The following is a 16412-nucleotide window of genomic DNA, read 5'->3' as shown; positions in this document are numbered from 1 at the left end:
GTTACACCTGAGGCAGTGATTTTTCAGGACCCTTTGCCTCAAAATATGTAGATAAAAGCAGACATGGTCACAAACATTTGTGCACTTATCTGTCTGTGACTGCAGAGAATTTTGGAAAAAGTACAAAGAAATGTATTTTTTTTTGTATTTTTGAGCATTTCACCTCAGTTCAGCTCTTTCTCACCTACCTTTGATCTGGAAGCATGCAGTTTCTGTTTATTGCTCTAATATGAAAATATCTCAGTTTTCAAAGGTATTTTCTTTCTTTGAATTAGAGAGAATTAAGGCAAGAAGTAGAAAAAACAAAGGCAAACAGTGACTGAGGGCTAAAAGTAAAACTTTTCTGTCATAAGAAAAACTCACAGAAATTATACAAAATTATAAACCTGCAGAAATAGATTGGTGTAGGATGTCTAATGACCAAGTTGTAAAAGTTGAGTTGAAAAAAATACATAAAGAGTATATGCCAACACATTGACTCTGTGCTGCATTGTGTAAAGGGAAATACTCAGGGGATGATACAGGAGAGGGACAGACAAGGGTCTGTTTTCCTTCCACACACCCTGTGACTGCAGCTGCTGCTGGCCCTGACCATCCAGGGGATGCAGTAAAAGACAGCTTGCTCTGCACTCCAGCAGGCACCCCACTGCTTCCACCCCAGCACCTCAGAGAACATTTAAAAACCAGGTGAGAGACAAGCCTGGGAGACTGGCTTACAAATCCTTTTGTAGCTCCCTTTATAGCTTCTCTATATAAGAGTTGAAGAAGTGTTGAGGGAGACAGACAACAATCTACCACGTGTAGGTGGAGTCTGTAGATGTGAATAAAGATTAGATCAGCGTGATATACTTCCAGAAATCATTCCTAAAGTTATCAACCTCTTTTAGATATTCTTAAGCAAGTCTGAAAGCTTTCACAGATAGGTTAAAAGACAGATTCTGGGCTATTATTTTTTTCTAAGCACCATGGAACATTATCTACTGATATGTGATGCTACTCTATTTAATTTCTAACATTTTTACTGTCTTATTTAGGGAAGGATACTTTGAGAAATCAGAGCAGGTTTGTTACACTGGACCGTGCTTAATACATGTTTACACCATCTACCAAGGCATCTAGTAGGAAATGTGTGGTGACAAAAGCCTAAGTGTTACTCTATGAAGAGTGACAGCAGTATTTGACTCCATACTGAATTAAATTTTAAGAATATCACCAGCGATATGACAATCACAGAAGCTTTGAAACTTTATTATGTCAAACTAACCTTTCTCAGGATTGTCAAGTTAATAAGAAAGCAAAGTTATAGATAGGGTCTAAGGGTTACCCTATCAGAAAAAATGAATGAGTAATACAAGAGGCAGACAGAGAGCCAACATGAATTTTTATTGACACTTAGATACCCAGCAAAGCATAATGAAGAAGAGTAACCTCTGCCTCTAGCTGGGCAATAACAGGAGTGTCATTGTTGAGATCCTTAGAGTGATACCTGTAGACTTAAAGATAGTAATCCTTTTTCCTGTTATTCTGAAGGACCAAAAAAATGAATCAAAAATAGGTTCTTTTTTCCCCCAGGAATCTTAATTGCTCTTGGAACCTAGCGAGACTCTATTCTTAAATAAAAGTTGAATACACATAAAAGCATGTGGCAGGGGAAATGTGGGTTTTCAATGCACAATAGGAAATCAGGAAACACATGAACCTGAGAACAGCAACAGATTGCAGCAAGATCGGGGCCAGATGTGGAAAAGACTAGGAGCCTTTTAGGGATTATTCAAATTAATCCATCTCTATGGATTCTCAAACGTGTGCTACAGACAGTTCAGAAATGGTCTCCAATGTTTCATAGATATAGGAGTGTTAAATGGCAAAAGGGTGCCTTAATAACCACAGGTCATACCCATACCAGCAGCAGTGTTTGCAGCCTGATATTTCAGTAGCTTTCTCCAAGTCAGTGCATTGACATACAAATTGAATGAAAGAATTTCCACCACCTTCTTTGCAAAGGTCAATTACATACTATGTCACTTATTGGGTTATTTGGTAGCATGAGATGTAGCCACAGGAATTTCATCATAAGCAATGTGCTTAATTGCTCTCCTTTAATAATCCAGAAATTAGGTTGTACATTAAAGCAGTTTTCAGTTTTTGAAAAAAGCAAATACTGCTTCCATGGTAGCTAGGTTTTTTTAATACTAGAGAAAATTGCTGTTAAGAACTAATGCTTCCCTGTGAAAACAGGATTCCTTCTCTGTGGGAATAATTATGTGGAGTACTGGAGGCTTATTTAAGGGGGTTTTTGTTCAGCTGCAGCACAAGCCCTGCTGGGAACTGGAATGGGCCACAGGAACTGCAGCCGTTGTCACACAAAACAAGTGTGAAGCCAGAGCCTTCAGCTCCTAAATGCCCAAGATGGTGTCCTCATCCCATTAAACCCCATAGCAAATTTTCTTTTGGCTGCAGTAAAGGCTAAGCTTTTGTACAATTGCCATATGACATGGAGAACACTTAGTGTTTCACTGTTGGCTGGTACATCCAATTGTTTGTGTCACTGTTTGATAAAAAACATTTTCCTCAGTAGCAAGACATGTCCTGCCATCATGAGTTACACTGGTCAGATGTTCTTTAGGATTGCAGTAAAAGTCAACTATTGAAACATTCAGAGCTAAAAGAATCTCCTCCACTTCCCTTTAAAATAAAAGGTATATGTGGGAGAATTACCACCAGAGAAACCAGACTGTCACAGACATATTTTATGAAAAATCCTTTTGCTAGGATATTTTCTCCTGAGAAGCTGAGAGGCCTCAGAAATGAAATGTAAACAATAATTATCTGCTGCTGTGGAATGCAACAGGTGCGTCTTTGATTGGCCCTATGTTGGTTGTTTTTAATTAATGGCCAATCACAGTCCAGCTGTTTTGGACGCTCTGGTCAGTCACAAGATTCTATTATCAATCTATTCCTTTCCTAGTCCTTGCCTTCTGATGAAATCCTTTCTTCTATTCTTTTAGTATAGTTTTAATATATCATTTTCTTTTAATATAATATATGTAATAATAAATCAGCCTTTTGAAACATGTAGTCTCTTCCCTCGTCCTGGGACCCCTGTGAACACCACCACACCAGTCTCTATTTAGCATCTCTACATTTCAGGGTTCACCTACCACTGACTATATTTTAATTTTCCTCTATTGTTGTTTGCCACTTTCTAGCTGGACCCTCAACTTTTGACCTGCCTGTGGCTCTGATTGCTCTCATTACTGTATGTTATTCTTCTATTCTCTCTTGTAATAAATCTCTTTTCCATTTAGTGTGTTCTATTCACTTTATGAATCATGGATCCTTCCTCTGCTAAACAACAAATGGATTTCGATAATTGGAAATATGACAGGAGGAAGTAGGCAGAGGGCAAACTATTTAAGAGAACACCTGTGAGAAGATAAGAATCATTTGAATTCAGAAATCATTTTTTACAGGGCTAGACCTCAAAAAAAGTCTCTTCATAAGTGAAAAAATTTGTTACTTATATTTAAGCAATCATTCTTGTTGAATTGTTTTTGCTTGATGAAAAAGTATTTTATACATAGAATCAGTCAAAAAGAACATTCCCTGGAATTTTTACCTTCTCATTAAAAAAAAAGGCAAATAAATGAAAAAAAAAACAAACCAACAGATTATTTTTCTCAGACATGTATTTGTTTAACATTTCACCTGTGGTACATTTTGTTTTTACAAAACCATACCAAGATGTGTCATGTCAGTTTGCTTTGGTATCTAGTCAAATGCATCCTTCCATTTCAGTGAGCTGCAGTGACATATCACAAGACACGTGGTCTAGCAAGGAACCTGGCTCATAAATTGAAGATGAGTAGAAGAATGCTCTAAACAGCTCTGCTGTGGTAATATATGACCATATCAAACCATTCAGTAACACAGATTTTTGTGTATTCTTGCGTATTTGTGCATGTCAAAAGTCAACATTTCTATACTGAAAGTTGAAACTTAATGAAATGGTGCTCTCCTGTGCAGGCCCAGGAGTTGGACTCATGGGTCCCTTGTAAATCAAAATATTCTGTGAAATTATTAATTTGTCAGTGTGTATTGTAAGTTTCAATTGCTACCATAATGGGAGTAGGAACATGAACAAGAGAGGGACTCAGAGAACATCTGTGACCATGAAGTATAATCATAAGACATAGCCGATCAAGCATTACTTGAAAAGATTTATATATTTTGTAGACTTCATCTGCTACAGACCAAAACTTTTTAAATGTTTGAGCAGAGGTCAAGTGTCCTCTTGAGGAAAACATCTTTAATGATGTTGCAGGAGAAACATCTGCCAGGATTAATAAAGGTATAAATTAAAAGGTTCATTTTAAATATAAAGACAAGGACAGCCTTTCTTTCTTTCTTCTTGAAGGGTCATATTCAGTTAAAGTGGGAAATGACATCTTTATAGGACGTCTTCCATATTCAATAGACAAATAAAGTGAAAACAATTTAACAGAGAAGTTGTAGCTTTTCTCCCTTTTCTCATTTTTTGTTAAGTTAGCCTTCTGGGAGAGACTGCAAATCCCTCCAAAGAGCTAACCTTGGGAATTCATTGAGAAATCCCAGTAGATTTTTTTAAACTATTTTCTCTGTTTCTTCAAGATAAATTCATTTCTCTGTTCTGCTTGCAATTCCTAGAGATGAGACTTGAAGACTTACAGGCAAAATTAATTTGAACAAGGGATACTTGTATTGACTGTGCCATGAGACATGCGGTTAATATATCATTTTGTGGAGAGGTTTTGCTTTGTTGGTATTGCAGCACTGTTTGTTGGTATTGCAGCATGACTTTTCAAGGCTGATCATTCAGCCTTGTAATGATCAATTATTGGAGAAAAACAATGCAGCACTATTCCTGCCATCCAGTGGTACTCACCAGCACAATCAAATCCACTTCCTCGGTAGCCCTGCTTACATTTGCACTGGAAGGATCCTTGGGTGTTGAGGCACTCTGCATGGAGGTTGCACCTGTGTGTATTTGTCACACATTCATTTACATCTGGGGGAAGATATAAACGCTTCAGTGAAAATTGTGTTGAAACCCAAGGCTCCTGAGAGCCTGTTTGTGCCACCCATCTCATCCAGGTACTGTAAGCACTAATGTTAGACCAAGCCAGTGCAGAGACCACCAGAGGCAGAAGGATCCACACTAGGACAGAATGCTTGGTGTCAGCTCCAAACGCACAGATGCTGGCGTATGCATCCATGGAAAACATCCATCCCAGTAAAGACAAGGTGACTGCAGTGATTTCCTGACTGAGGACAGGATTCAAACTACAGGTTGCACACACTGTTCTATTAACAAAATGCACAAAGCACCAAGAGAATGGGTGACAACTGTTAAAAAAGAGCTCACCAAAACATTCTCATTCTTTCATTCGCTGTAGAAAGGATGCAATGGAAAGTAACTCTGAGCATGCCAAGATGTCAAGATCTTTAAGCTACCTCTCACATTCCAGCATATATATGATGCTGCATGAAAAAAGTTAAAATAAGGAAAATTCAGTAGAAAATACTACATTTAACTCATGCAAAATATACAGGCACCAAGAGTATTTGATTTTGCTCCATTACAAAGATGTTTCTGATTTATCCCACATGAGGGAGTCATGTTGGATATGGAGTCATGGGGTGCACAAATGTTTGTACCACTCACATTTTATCCAGATTACATCATTTTTAGCAGCTGACAGGTCCTCTCATAATGTAAGTCAGCAAACAAACAAGTAGCAGGAAGACTGACTCAAAAGTCTGGTGTGTCTGAAAGTGAGATTTGGGTTTGCAAATAAAATCCTCACTACTGAGAACGTTCCAATTTTTCTCCTGTGCACACATATTGTATGAGAAAAGAAAATATTTTTACCACTTGAAGTCTCTTAGGGTTTGCAGACATGAAATGCAAGCCTAAGTCTCCAAACCTACCTTATGATCTTCCTCCCACTCCTCCCTTCCAATATCAATTAATTATAAATAAATCCCATTAACTGTCTTTTTTATGCACGTGTATTAGTTCCAACACTTCCAGGCCCTTGTGTAGTCAACAGCTTGAACAATACTCCTGCAGAACCTGCTGCGGTAACTTATATTTTGCTGTTCTTCCAGCATTCAGTCAATGGATTGAAAATGGAGTTAAAGGTGTTTTGACATTTGTTTTAACACCTGAGCATGTCAAGATAACTTTTTGCCTGTATTTATTTTTGTTAGGGAGAAACTTGGTCATGCAACAGAAACCTGAAAAGTAATTGAAACCTACTATTGTCACTCTTTCTTTTCCTTAAGTTCTGTTCAAACCATCCAAATAACTGTTTTTACAGTCATGAAGACACGTACTCCACATTCCTCAATAATGATATGAAAAAAGGAAAAAAAAGTATAGTGGGACTGTTTATTCATCACAGTTTGAAACCAAGACGACAAAAAAACGGTTCTTGAATTAAACTTTTACCAAAAGTAGCATTTTTTTAGTCAACAGTTGCCAACTTAGAACAAGCTCTTGCACACCTTGACTTGGCACAATGAGGCAATTTAAATTGCAAGTGCCAGTGATTTGGTTTTTCATAAGGCTACAGAAAAAAAAAAACCAGCAAAAAATTCAAAGTCCCATCAGGAATATTCTTAGTGTGACATCTTCTACCCATTTCTGAGGCTGCATCCTCAGGACAGGACAATGTGCTGGGGGCAACCACAGGGAAGATGTGCTCTGTGGGAATCAGAAGAATGAAGAAGGAACATGCATGGGCTAGCTCCTACCTGCACAGCTGTAGTGGCCACTGGTGTATTTCAGTTGTGCTCTGTGGGAATCAGAAGAATGAAGAAGGAACATGCATGGGCTAGCTCCTACCTGCGCAGCTGTAGCGGCCACTGGTGTATTTCAGCTCATATCCCAGCTGGCACTTGCAGTAGAAGCTTCCAAATGTGTTGACACATCTGCGGTTGTATGAGCAGACAGCTTTGCCAGTGGAGCATTCATCAATGTCTACAGCAGGAGAAGGGATTATGGTCAGATCCATGAGAAGGTAAAATGGGAAAAAACTCTCTGGGATTTGCATGAGAATGATTTGTTCTTGGCTGTCACAAATAAACCTAATAAAAAAATCTTATAATTTCACATTTGGTGATGGCTTTCACTTGTGTTCTTATGAGTGAAGCAGTAAAATGTGAACTAACTTTATGGAAGAACACAGTACCAAGTATTATAACCAATGATTTCTTCATCACAGGAAACTCACAGGCAATGTTGAGGCTTCTGGAGAAAAACTGAGAAGTTTGCATTGTGGGTCACCACAATAAAAGAAAGCCCCATCCAAACAAAATGCCCAAATCCTATAATACATTATGTCAGCAGGGCAGCTTCCTGCAGGCAGAGCACAGTAAATAATGGCCTTATACCAATAGGGAGAACCCAAATCTGTTGATGACTCTAAATCATGTTAAAACATTGAATTATTTACTGAGGATGAGAGTTATCCAAAGAATTACATGGCCAATAGTTCAAGAAAAAATATTTTTAAAAAATTTAAAATTTTACATTACACTGAGAGTAAGAAGAAGCATTATTTAAGCCAGCAAGGAGGGTTAACTACTTCCTAACCTTTCCCCAGAATCTTATGGCTTCAGGGATCCTGCAGAAAAGAAGCTGAGTGAGCTCTTTAACCATACCAATGCATGTCCTTCCATCTGGTCCCAGATGAAGGCCACCTGATGGACAGAGACACTGCACCTGGCCTTTGACTTCTTCACATCCATATTGGCAATTTACCATGTCACATGTCCTAGAACCTGAAAATAGTATTTAAAATAACAAGAAGAGCAAAATTCTAGGCAGGAATCATACAGTTTTAAGTTAGATATGGATAAACACAGAAATTAATCAGAACAACAAAAATCCATTCATTACAAAGAAAGCTGTTTATAAGGTAACATATAAAAATTTCAGGAGTCCACGAGATATTTTCTACAAACAAAACTCTGTCACCAACAAACTAGAAGCTTCCCCAGGTCTGAAAAATCAGGTTGGCTAAAAAAGCAGAATGCTTTCCATTTCATGCTAGCTTAAAGACAAAGAAGATAGGTATAAATACCTATTTTCATAAGTTTAGATAAGCCTTAGATCATACAGCAAATGTTTGCAAGAACAATTTTCACCAACTGTCGAAAGCATATTAACACAGATAAAATAAATCAGTGGTGGAGCACAGAAAGGTAAAGCAGGGAATAATGGCATGAAATTCAGCACAGTAAAAAGTTATCTGTATTGGTGCTTTGCTTGAATACATTCAGTCATCCTTATTCAACAGATGAAGTGGCAGGAGTATACACTGAGATCATACTAGCTGCTCTTCATCTGAAGCAACACTATCAAAGACTTTTACTTCTGTCAGGACCAAAACACCTCTGAAGACCAAACTAAAGGTATGACCTAGTTTACTTCACCCAGGAACTACCAAATAGGAAGCCTCTTTCAGCTGTGACAGTACTGGAGAGTGAGGGCAAAGACCCTATCCTGAATAAGCTAAATCAGTTCATCCCAAGAAGAAAATCTGCTGGGATTAGATGATTAGATGATCTTGGTGTGCCTGTTCCATCAGCTCTGTTACTTACTTGCACATGTGCCATCTGGCATGAGCATGTACCCGTTGAGACAATAGCACTTGTAGCTGCCGTGTGTGTTCATACATCTGTGCTCACAGGGACGTGGCTTCAGTCCACATTCATTCAGATCTGCAGAAGTCATTGGAACTGAGTGAGTGCTGGGCTTTTATACATGTATTCATGCATATAGGTGGATAATATTGCCTAATGTGTGGAGTTCCCCAGAGTGAAATCATCTGCATGGAAAATAAGCCAGCCCCTTGCAAGATGAGAGTTGAGCAGACCATCTGGCTGAAAGACTGCTAGTAAAACCAACATACACAGACCTCTACATTTGAAAAATTAATGCAAACTCTGGCCACATCTGGCAGCTTGTTAGGAAGAAATGGAGGGGTGGAGAGAATTGTAGCTAATCTTTTTCTGGGAGTTTTTTAAATTGATTTTTTCTGGTTCTAGCCCTCCAGTTGACCTCTGTATTAGAAAAGCAAAAACATGAGACTAAGAATAGCAAAACAGTTTGAGATAAAGTGAAACAAAGATTTTTACTTTAATTTTTCTGAGCTACACACTGGCCCCAAGGTTATCAGTAGCAGAAATGAAATACAATTTATGATAATTGACTTTAAAAGGATCTCAAAAATCTCAAAATCCTGAGAATCAAACATCCTAAATCCTTTTCAAAATCCAGAATTTAAAGTCTTTTCAGAAACTAAATCAATTTCAAATTCCCAACATCCATCCTTCACAGAGAGACAATGAGAATTCTAAAACGTTTATTTGTGTGGTGTAGGGTGAGCAGTGCTGACATTGATATTTGGCCTATGACAAGGGGACAACATCTGTGTTTTTTACTTCCATGACCTGACACCTCTACCTCTTGTAGTGATTAGTAAATAGATGGAACTCATTTACAGACTGCACCAGCATATGCAGCCCTCTCAATATGTGTTTAACAGCACACATGAGCGATACCATAATTTCAGTAAAGGTGCAGCTCTCCAGTCAAGCACTGAGCTTGTGCAACTCCACTTCCAATGGGAGAAGCATCTGTTCTTGTGTCACACCCTGCAGACCACAGGAACAAAATCTCCAGGCCATTCAAAGCATAAACTTTGTGGAGGTGCACAAGTGCTTGTTACAGCTCAGTCCCGGGAAGAGAGAGGGTTGCATTCTATTATTCCCACTGGGTCTGTTTGAAAAATGACAACCTGTCTGCTTGTAAATCACATTGGATTTTTGTGCTACTGTGACTCCACTAAATAACTAAGACTCTCTTAACAAAGAAACTACAGAGCACACTAGAAAACAAAAGTTATTCCACTTAGACCATACATTTTCAAAAGTGCTTATCTGTACCTATCTCTCACAATGCACAGATAGCACAATACACAGCTCTAAAAAAGAACCTATGGAGATAAGGCCAATTTAGCTCAGACTTGGTGACAGACTAATACAGTCCCCTTATCTCTGTTATTTTAGTTAGCTCATGTTGAGCTTGCTCAGCAGGACATTCTGTTGTAAGGACAGACCAAGGCTACATCTGCCAGTAAATTAAAAGTTGGTATTAACACTCCTGGCTGATGGAACATGACCACCTATACATCTATACTGTTGAAACAAACAGCTCTTGGACACTTCTGGCCTGTGCCAGCTACCACCCCACTGAAAAAAATCCTGCTCCTGCTTCAGAAGGTAGAAAAGCCCAGGAGCTAACAGGGAGTCTGTGCAGGGCTTCCTCCAAGCCTCAGTCTCCGAACCTGCTGAAGTGCACAGAACTGATCAGGTTGCCTATGCAGAGCATGTCAAATGCACATGGAATTACTGCACAGAAAGCACTTAAAAGCTGAGGGCTTCTTTGTTGCCTTTTAGCAACATTTCAGCTGCCAAATAATTTTTGAAATTAAACTTCTGTGTTTAGAGGCTGAAGTTGTAAGTGGTGCTTAAGTATCTGTTGCGCATTACCACAGCTGCTGTTTCCCTTTCCTCTCTAGTGGTACTGAGGAGTTAACTTCTTTCCCTGTGAGAAACAGCACAAGATGGATTTTTCCAAAATACTTAATAGCACATCTTTAGGGCATATTTTTTGAAAGATACTGTGTAATAAATGGGCTGTTTTGACTATAAAAAATGTGTGTTTAGTGTGTCAATGCAATATTTTCAAGTAAAGTCTGCAGGAGCTTAGGAAGGTAGCAAGGACAGACCTGGTCGTTTGTGTGGCCTTTATGTCATGTTTCCATCATAGCACCTACAGTTCACTCATTTGCCTCTCCATGCACAGTGACCTTCTCCTTTTCATCTGATCCAAGACAGGGGATATATTTTGGAACAGGAGAAAAAAAACAACTGAGTTCTTACCAATGTATTAACTGAAATATTTCCACATTGAATTCCAAATTTATGGGGGGGAAATAGTGCTTTTAAAGTTTCTGAAAATGCAATTCTAAGGACTCCCAATGGTGGTTCTCAGAAATGCCATTGGCATATACAAATAGCCCAGGCAGATTGATAAATTACATGTCTACCATATAATTGCAAGTCTTTCGGACTAGAAGATTAACTTAAAAAGAAACATGGGCTGCTAGTTAAGAAAATAATATGGGTTCTGGAATTGGCTTCCATCTCTTCTGATATCTTGTAATCTCTCCATGCCTTAATCCTCTGACCATAAACATGAGTTTGCCCTTGTCACCAGCTCATAGGAGATAAACAATAGAAGTTCAAACTTTTGTCTGCTGAAGGAGGCTTAGAGCTTGTCTGGGATGCTAGAGATGCAAAAGCCTTAAATTCTCAAGTTCTTCTACATAAACAAGAAAACATCCTGGTTTGCTGCTTTGGAATTTGACAAAAACCATAGTACAAGATAAAGAAACAGAAAACCAACAGTCTCCTTTCTGGAGCACATGTACAAACCTTGATTACAGGTTTTCCCTGTAAATCCAGGGAAACATTTGCATTTGTTTGGTCCCATGCACTCGCCATACTTGCAACCATGTCCACAGGTAGCTGGTGGAGTCAGGCAGAGAAAAGAGAGAGAAAAATAAAAAGTTAGAAATATTCTATTCAAGAACTTTTGCCCTGCTTGGTTGCCTAAGAGGTTTTGCACAAGTTCAGCATCTTCCACACCTCTCTCTAGTGTGAGCACAGTAACTACTGATTAACACTTTATTTGGGCTTCAGAATAGTGGCACTAACATTAATTACAAGAATTTGGTTTTTTTTCCAGGCTTGTAAAGACAAAAAGTCTGTCCCTCTTTTTTTTTTTTTTTTTTTCTTTTCTTTTCTGCAATGGTTTAAAGTCACATTTAGTTTTGTACTCTTGCTTTTTCCTTTCTTTAGAAAGCCTATGTGAGAAGCTGGCCAGCAGCTTGAATCGCTATGTTTGGCATCTGGAGCAGGAAAGAGGCAACAGCACTCTCCTAGAGCCGAAGGAGACACATAATCCTGTAGCAGTTTACAGTCTTGGATCTCCTCAGTTACAGCTGAGGAACGTGTCTATCCCATGGTGAACATCCCGAGCACATCTGTCATCAGACAACTGTCCTTAGCACACATCCCAGGGAGTATATTTGCATCATGTTTACAATAATTTGAGAGGGCTACATTTAACCTGGATGCATTAAAAAGCAACTCTAAGTCCTCTGGATCATCAATCAGAAATTAAATTATGACTTTCATAAGCCTTAAGGCTCCTGAAATCACTTTAATTGTCAGCATGGGGGTTATTCAGGAAGAGCAAACCAAATATACATGTATATCAGGACTGCCTCTGAGGAAACAGTGAAAGAGTGTGCACCAGGATGTGAATCTCAATTCCTTATGTAGTTAAGTTGATCTGCAAACTATAGGAAAGTTTAGTTACTATATAGTAAAATTAATATTAAAATTCATTTTCAGAATTTAAGTATCTTCCCTCCATTAACAGGTACATTCAGATGTACTGAAGGTACTAACTCTGCAGACTGAGGCATTTTTCAACACTTCTTCCAGCCCTGAAAGCAATTTTGCACACTGCAAGACCAGCTTTTTCCTCTAGGATCCAAAGTACCCCTGCTTGGGATGTTCTCCCATGGGATGGATACATTTCTCTTCTGTAGCTGAGACTGCAAAAGACCAGCTTGCAGTGTTGGGATCACATCTGGATTTACAATGCAGAATTACATTATAGGTAGCTTAAAGTGATTTGCCAAAGAACAGCCTTCAAATTTTATGAAAACCTATTACTTTAAAACAAGACAACCTACCCCACTGGCTAATCAAAAGTTACATTTGCCAGTTATCTCTCCAGGTATTAATTTGCATCAAAACTAAAGTGCAATTAAGCAATGCAAGAAATTCGACAATAATCCCTTTTCCTTTTTTTTAAATGGCATATCATATATACAGAGCAGAGACATTTTACATCTTTCCCTTTTAGCATATGGATTTTCAGCAGTGAATAATCTTAAGCCTCTATACAAATTCACTAGATATAAAAGGCCAAACTCTCTGGGACAACAAGTGCAACATCTGAAAAAGATCTATTTTATGATTTTGTTGTGTTTTGCCCAAGTACAATTGGAGATAAGGATTCCATACTGCATTTTCCCTGGGATATGTAGACCTTTCACAAATTAGAAGTGTCTTAAGAGTCATTGTCTCTTCACAAATGATCCATAGACCAGAATGCTGGCTGGCTACTCAAGCTCAAGTCAGGGGCACTTATTGCTTGAGCTTTATTTATATTTTTAGGAAGTTAAAACCCTCTGTTCCTCAGAGGCTGTGTAATCTGAAGATAAAGGATACCAACTGATATGAAATAATTTTAGGGGTCCTTATATAGCATTAGAGAACACTACATTTATGGCATGTATTCAACAGCTGTAACAGTGTAGCCACTGAGGTTAGAACAGATGGTGCCTTCTGGATGTAAGAATTTCTGAAGGTGCAAGTTATGGTTCGGTGTTTTTTAACCAAAGCTCTGCTTTTTTTGAGGAGATGGTCTCTCAAGCATGTTTTATTTGGTCTCTCACAGATTTAAAGATTTCACTCCTCAGGAGTTTTCCCTCTGTAACTTCTGGCAGACATGTAAGAAACCTCCTGATGAGTACCAAGTACACAGCAGCAGAGAGGAAACAAGCAGAAAGCGAATGTTACCTTCACAGTGGCCCTTGTTCTTTCTCCAGCCAGGACAGCAATCCCACCTGGAGCCGTAGCGACACACCCCAGGCTGGCTCACAGCCCCCAGCTGCCCAGGAGCTCTCGAGCTGTGTAAGGAAGGACAAACACTAGCTCCAGCAGGAAAATGCTCTAGTCCATTCCTCTGCATACAACTCTGTACAATTCTCTTATGTTTTATCCACTGTCAGCCATTTTTATTTCACCAAACCTAGAGCAGTGTTCCTAGACAGGAGTGCAAGCTTCCATTTGATCAGAGAAACTGGGATGATGGGAATGTTTCACCTGCAATAAATTAACTGTGCAAGGCAAACACTTTCTAATGAGAAACACAGAAAGGCAAAAAATACAGCCAGCTCCTTGCTAGAATGAGCCATCTTAATGTCAGTGAAGTCACCAGGGCTCAGTTTGTGTCACATGAACAAATGTATCATATGATGCCATAACTGACAGCACTATTGCCTCGGATGATGAAAGACTGATTCTACAGAAAAGCGTGTTAAGAACATCAGTCAGCCCCATAAAAGCTAGTGACTTACAGGCTCATAGCCACTGCATACATGCAAAGTGATTGCATAAAGTCCTGACAGTTCCAGGCACTCTGGTTGCATGAGACTCCCTGACCATACAAATTAATGTTAATTTCACCTGCCAATAAGCCCAGGCGGTTCAAAGTCATTGTGCAGATCAACAGCTGCAAGAGTTGGAAAGCCTCCCATATAATTGCCAAAATTATAAATCTGATAGAAATTCACAAATGTGTAAATCTTCTAGACCTCCTCTGTGCTTCTATGAGTGCTGTGGCTTTAGTTCTCTTATCCCTATGCTTGCTGTTACTTGAGTTTGCCACCACTATATGACTGTCCCCTTTATAAAATTCTTTCCTTTATCCAAAATCTTCTGTCCTCATTGCTTTATCCAAGTCATAATTTAAAATGCATTTTCTTCAGAGAGTCCAAAGTGTTGGTTTTGACCCAGAAAATTCCTGTTTGGTGAGAGCTTTGTAGTAAGTGATTTGGGGTCCTGAGGGGGGACAATACACTGCAACAGAAATCTCACAGTGGGAAAAAAATGAGAAAAAAACCATCAGGCATGAAGTTTTGCATGTTTTAGTCCGAGGCACAAAAAAGGTAGTATTTTTCACATTACAGAAGTGCTTTGCATGTATTCTCCTGCACTTATCTGTAACTGTCGCACTCACATCAAAACAGTTCCTGCAAACATCACTGAGGCAAACCAGTAGAACAAATATATGCATACACTTCAAAGACACAAGGTGTTACTCCAGAGTTTTCTTTAGTAGCTGAACCATTGGAACTAGAAAGGAGTTCAGAGGAAATGCATAAGCTCATGTATCTGAGATACTCTATACAAAGAGGTCTTCATGTCACCTAACAAGTAAAAAAACTTCAGTGCTGGAATAAATTGTTCTGAAGCCACCCAACATTTGCCATCAATGCAGTGATGCAGTTTACAGGAGTACATGTACTTGTGCATGAACATCTTCAGACAGGTGAAAAGGTGTTTTGAGCAGATATAACTCCTCTGTGTCTGTGACAAATCAGCACCCTGCCTCTGCATCCTTATTTATAGACAATAAAATAACCTTTTTCCATTTTGTTATCCACATGCTGCTGCCTTACATAATTTGCAAGTATACAACTTGATCAACATACGTTCTGCTTGCAGACTAGAAAGTGGCCTTGAATTCACCTGGATAGTAAATGTACATTTTCTTGCATCTCAGAAAATCCCTTTGAATGCATCTGGATAGTGCTATCACTCCCCTGGGTGGTTAAAATGCCTAAAGCCTGGAGGAAGAAGGATCTCATTCCTTTCCAAAAAGTGCTCATTTTCACAGAAAAAAACTGATTTAGTGTGATTTAGTGATTGGTTTATATAACAATTTATTTCAAAATTTTAAAAAATATTGTCATTATAAAATATACAATATCTCTCAAGATTTCAGGACAAACTTTCCTTAAAACTGGGAAATGTTCTGTAAAGCTGCAAATTAAATTAACACAGCTGAACTCTATAGATATTGCCCTGGACAAGGTTGAAAGACTTATTCTGACTTCCACAAGGAGCATCAAGATAAAACTACCTTTGGCAGAAGAGAACTACATCCCAAAATCTGGAAGGAAAACCAGCTTGCCAGGTTAGTCCCTCTCACCCATGAAGAATCAACACCCAGCAGCTTAGCTATTTCTAACAGGAGTTCAGCACTTTAAAAAAAGTTTAGAAAGAGGAGATTCTTTCAGGCAGGCAGACCCTTTCTGGGAGAATGTCACATGAACCTTCCTAGATACAGGGGAAGAAGTAATGTAGACTGGAGGTACAGGGCACTTCGGATCCCTCCTTGTCTGATATTCCTGTAGGATTTCAGAGGAACTACCTAAAGCACCTGAGTGAGATGGCTGGATTTATCACAGTCTGCTCAGTGTGCAAAAAAAACCTGGCCTTGAAGAATCTGCAGCCAAAATATGTGACTGAAAAAGAAAGGCAAGAGAAGGCCCACTGTGCAGGTCAGATCACAGTGCAGTAGAAGAGTGCTGTGTGAAGAACTCTGTCCTCTGAGAGGCAACCGTGGTACTAAAGGGAACAAGTGGCTACTT

The 16412-nt window shown here is 38.9% G+C and overlaps 1 protein-coding gene across 2 annotated transcripts in view; it reads right to left on the bottom strand.

Moving 5' to 3' along the window:
• EGFL6 (EGF like domain multiple 6) overlaps positions 1–16412 on the bottom strand; it is a 31429-nt gene that overhangs the window by 13542 nt on the left and 1475 nt on the right. For both annotated transcript variants that reach the window (XM_059839775.1, XM_059839776.1), the window contains exons 2-7: positions 13774–13883; positions 11551–11643; positions 8650–8769; positions 7708–7827; positions 6890–7024; positions 4925–5047 (exon numbers count right to left, since the gene is read on the bottom strand). In XM_059839775.1, the coding sequence (XP_059695758.1) occupies positions 4925–5047; positions 6890–7024; positions 7708–7827; positions 8650–8769; positions 11551–11643; positions 13774–13883 (701 nt within the window). The remainder of the gene's footprint in view (positions 1–4924; positions 5048–6889; positions 7025–7707; positions 7828–8649; positions 8770–11550; positions 11644–13773; positions 13884–16412) is intronic.

The sequence above is a fragment of the Haemorhous mexicanus genome, chromosome 2 (genome assembly GCF_027477595.1).
Source record: "Haemorhous mexicanus isolate bHaeMex1 chromosome 2, bHaeMex1.pri, whole genome shotgun sequence".
NCBI lineage: Eukaryota > Metazoa > Chordata > Aves > Passeriformes > Fringillidae > Haemorhous > Haemorhous mexicanus.
This window is presented reverse-complemented; position numbering and strand designations above follow the sequence as displayed.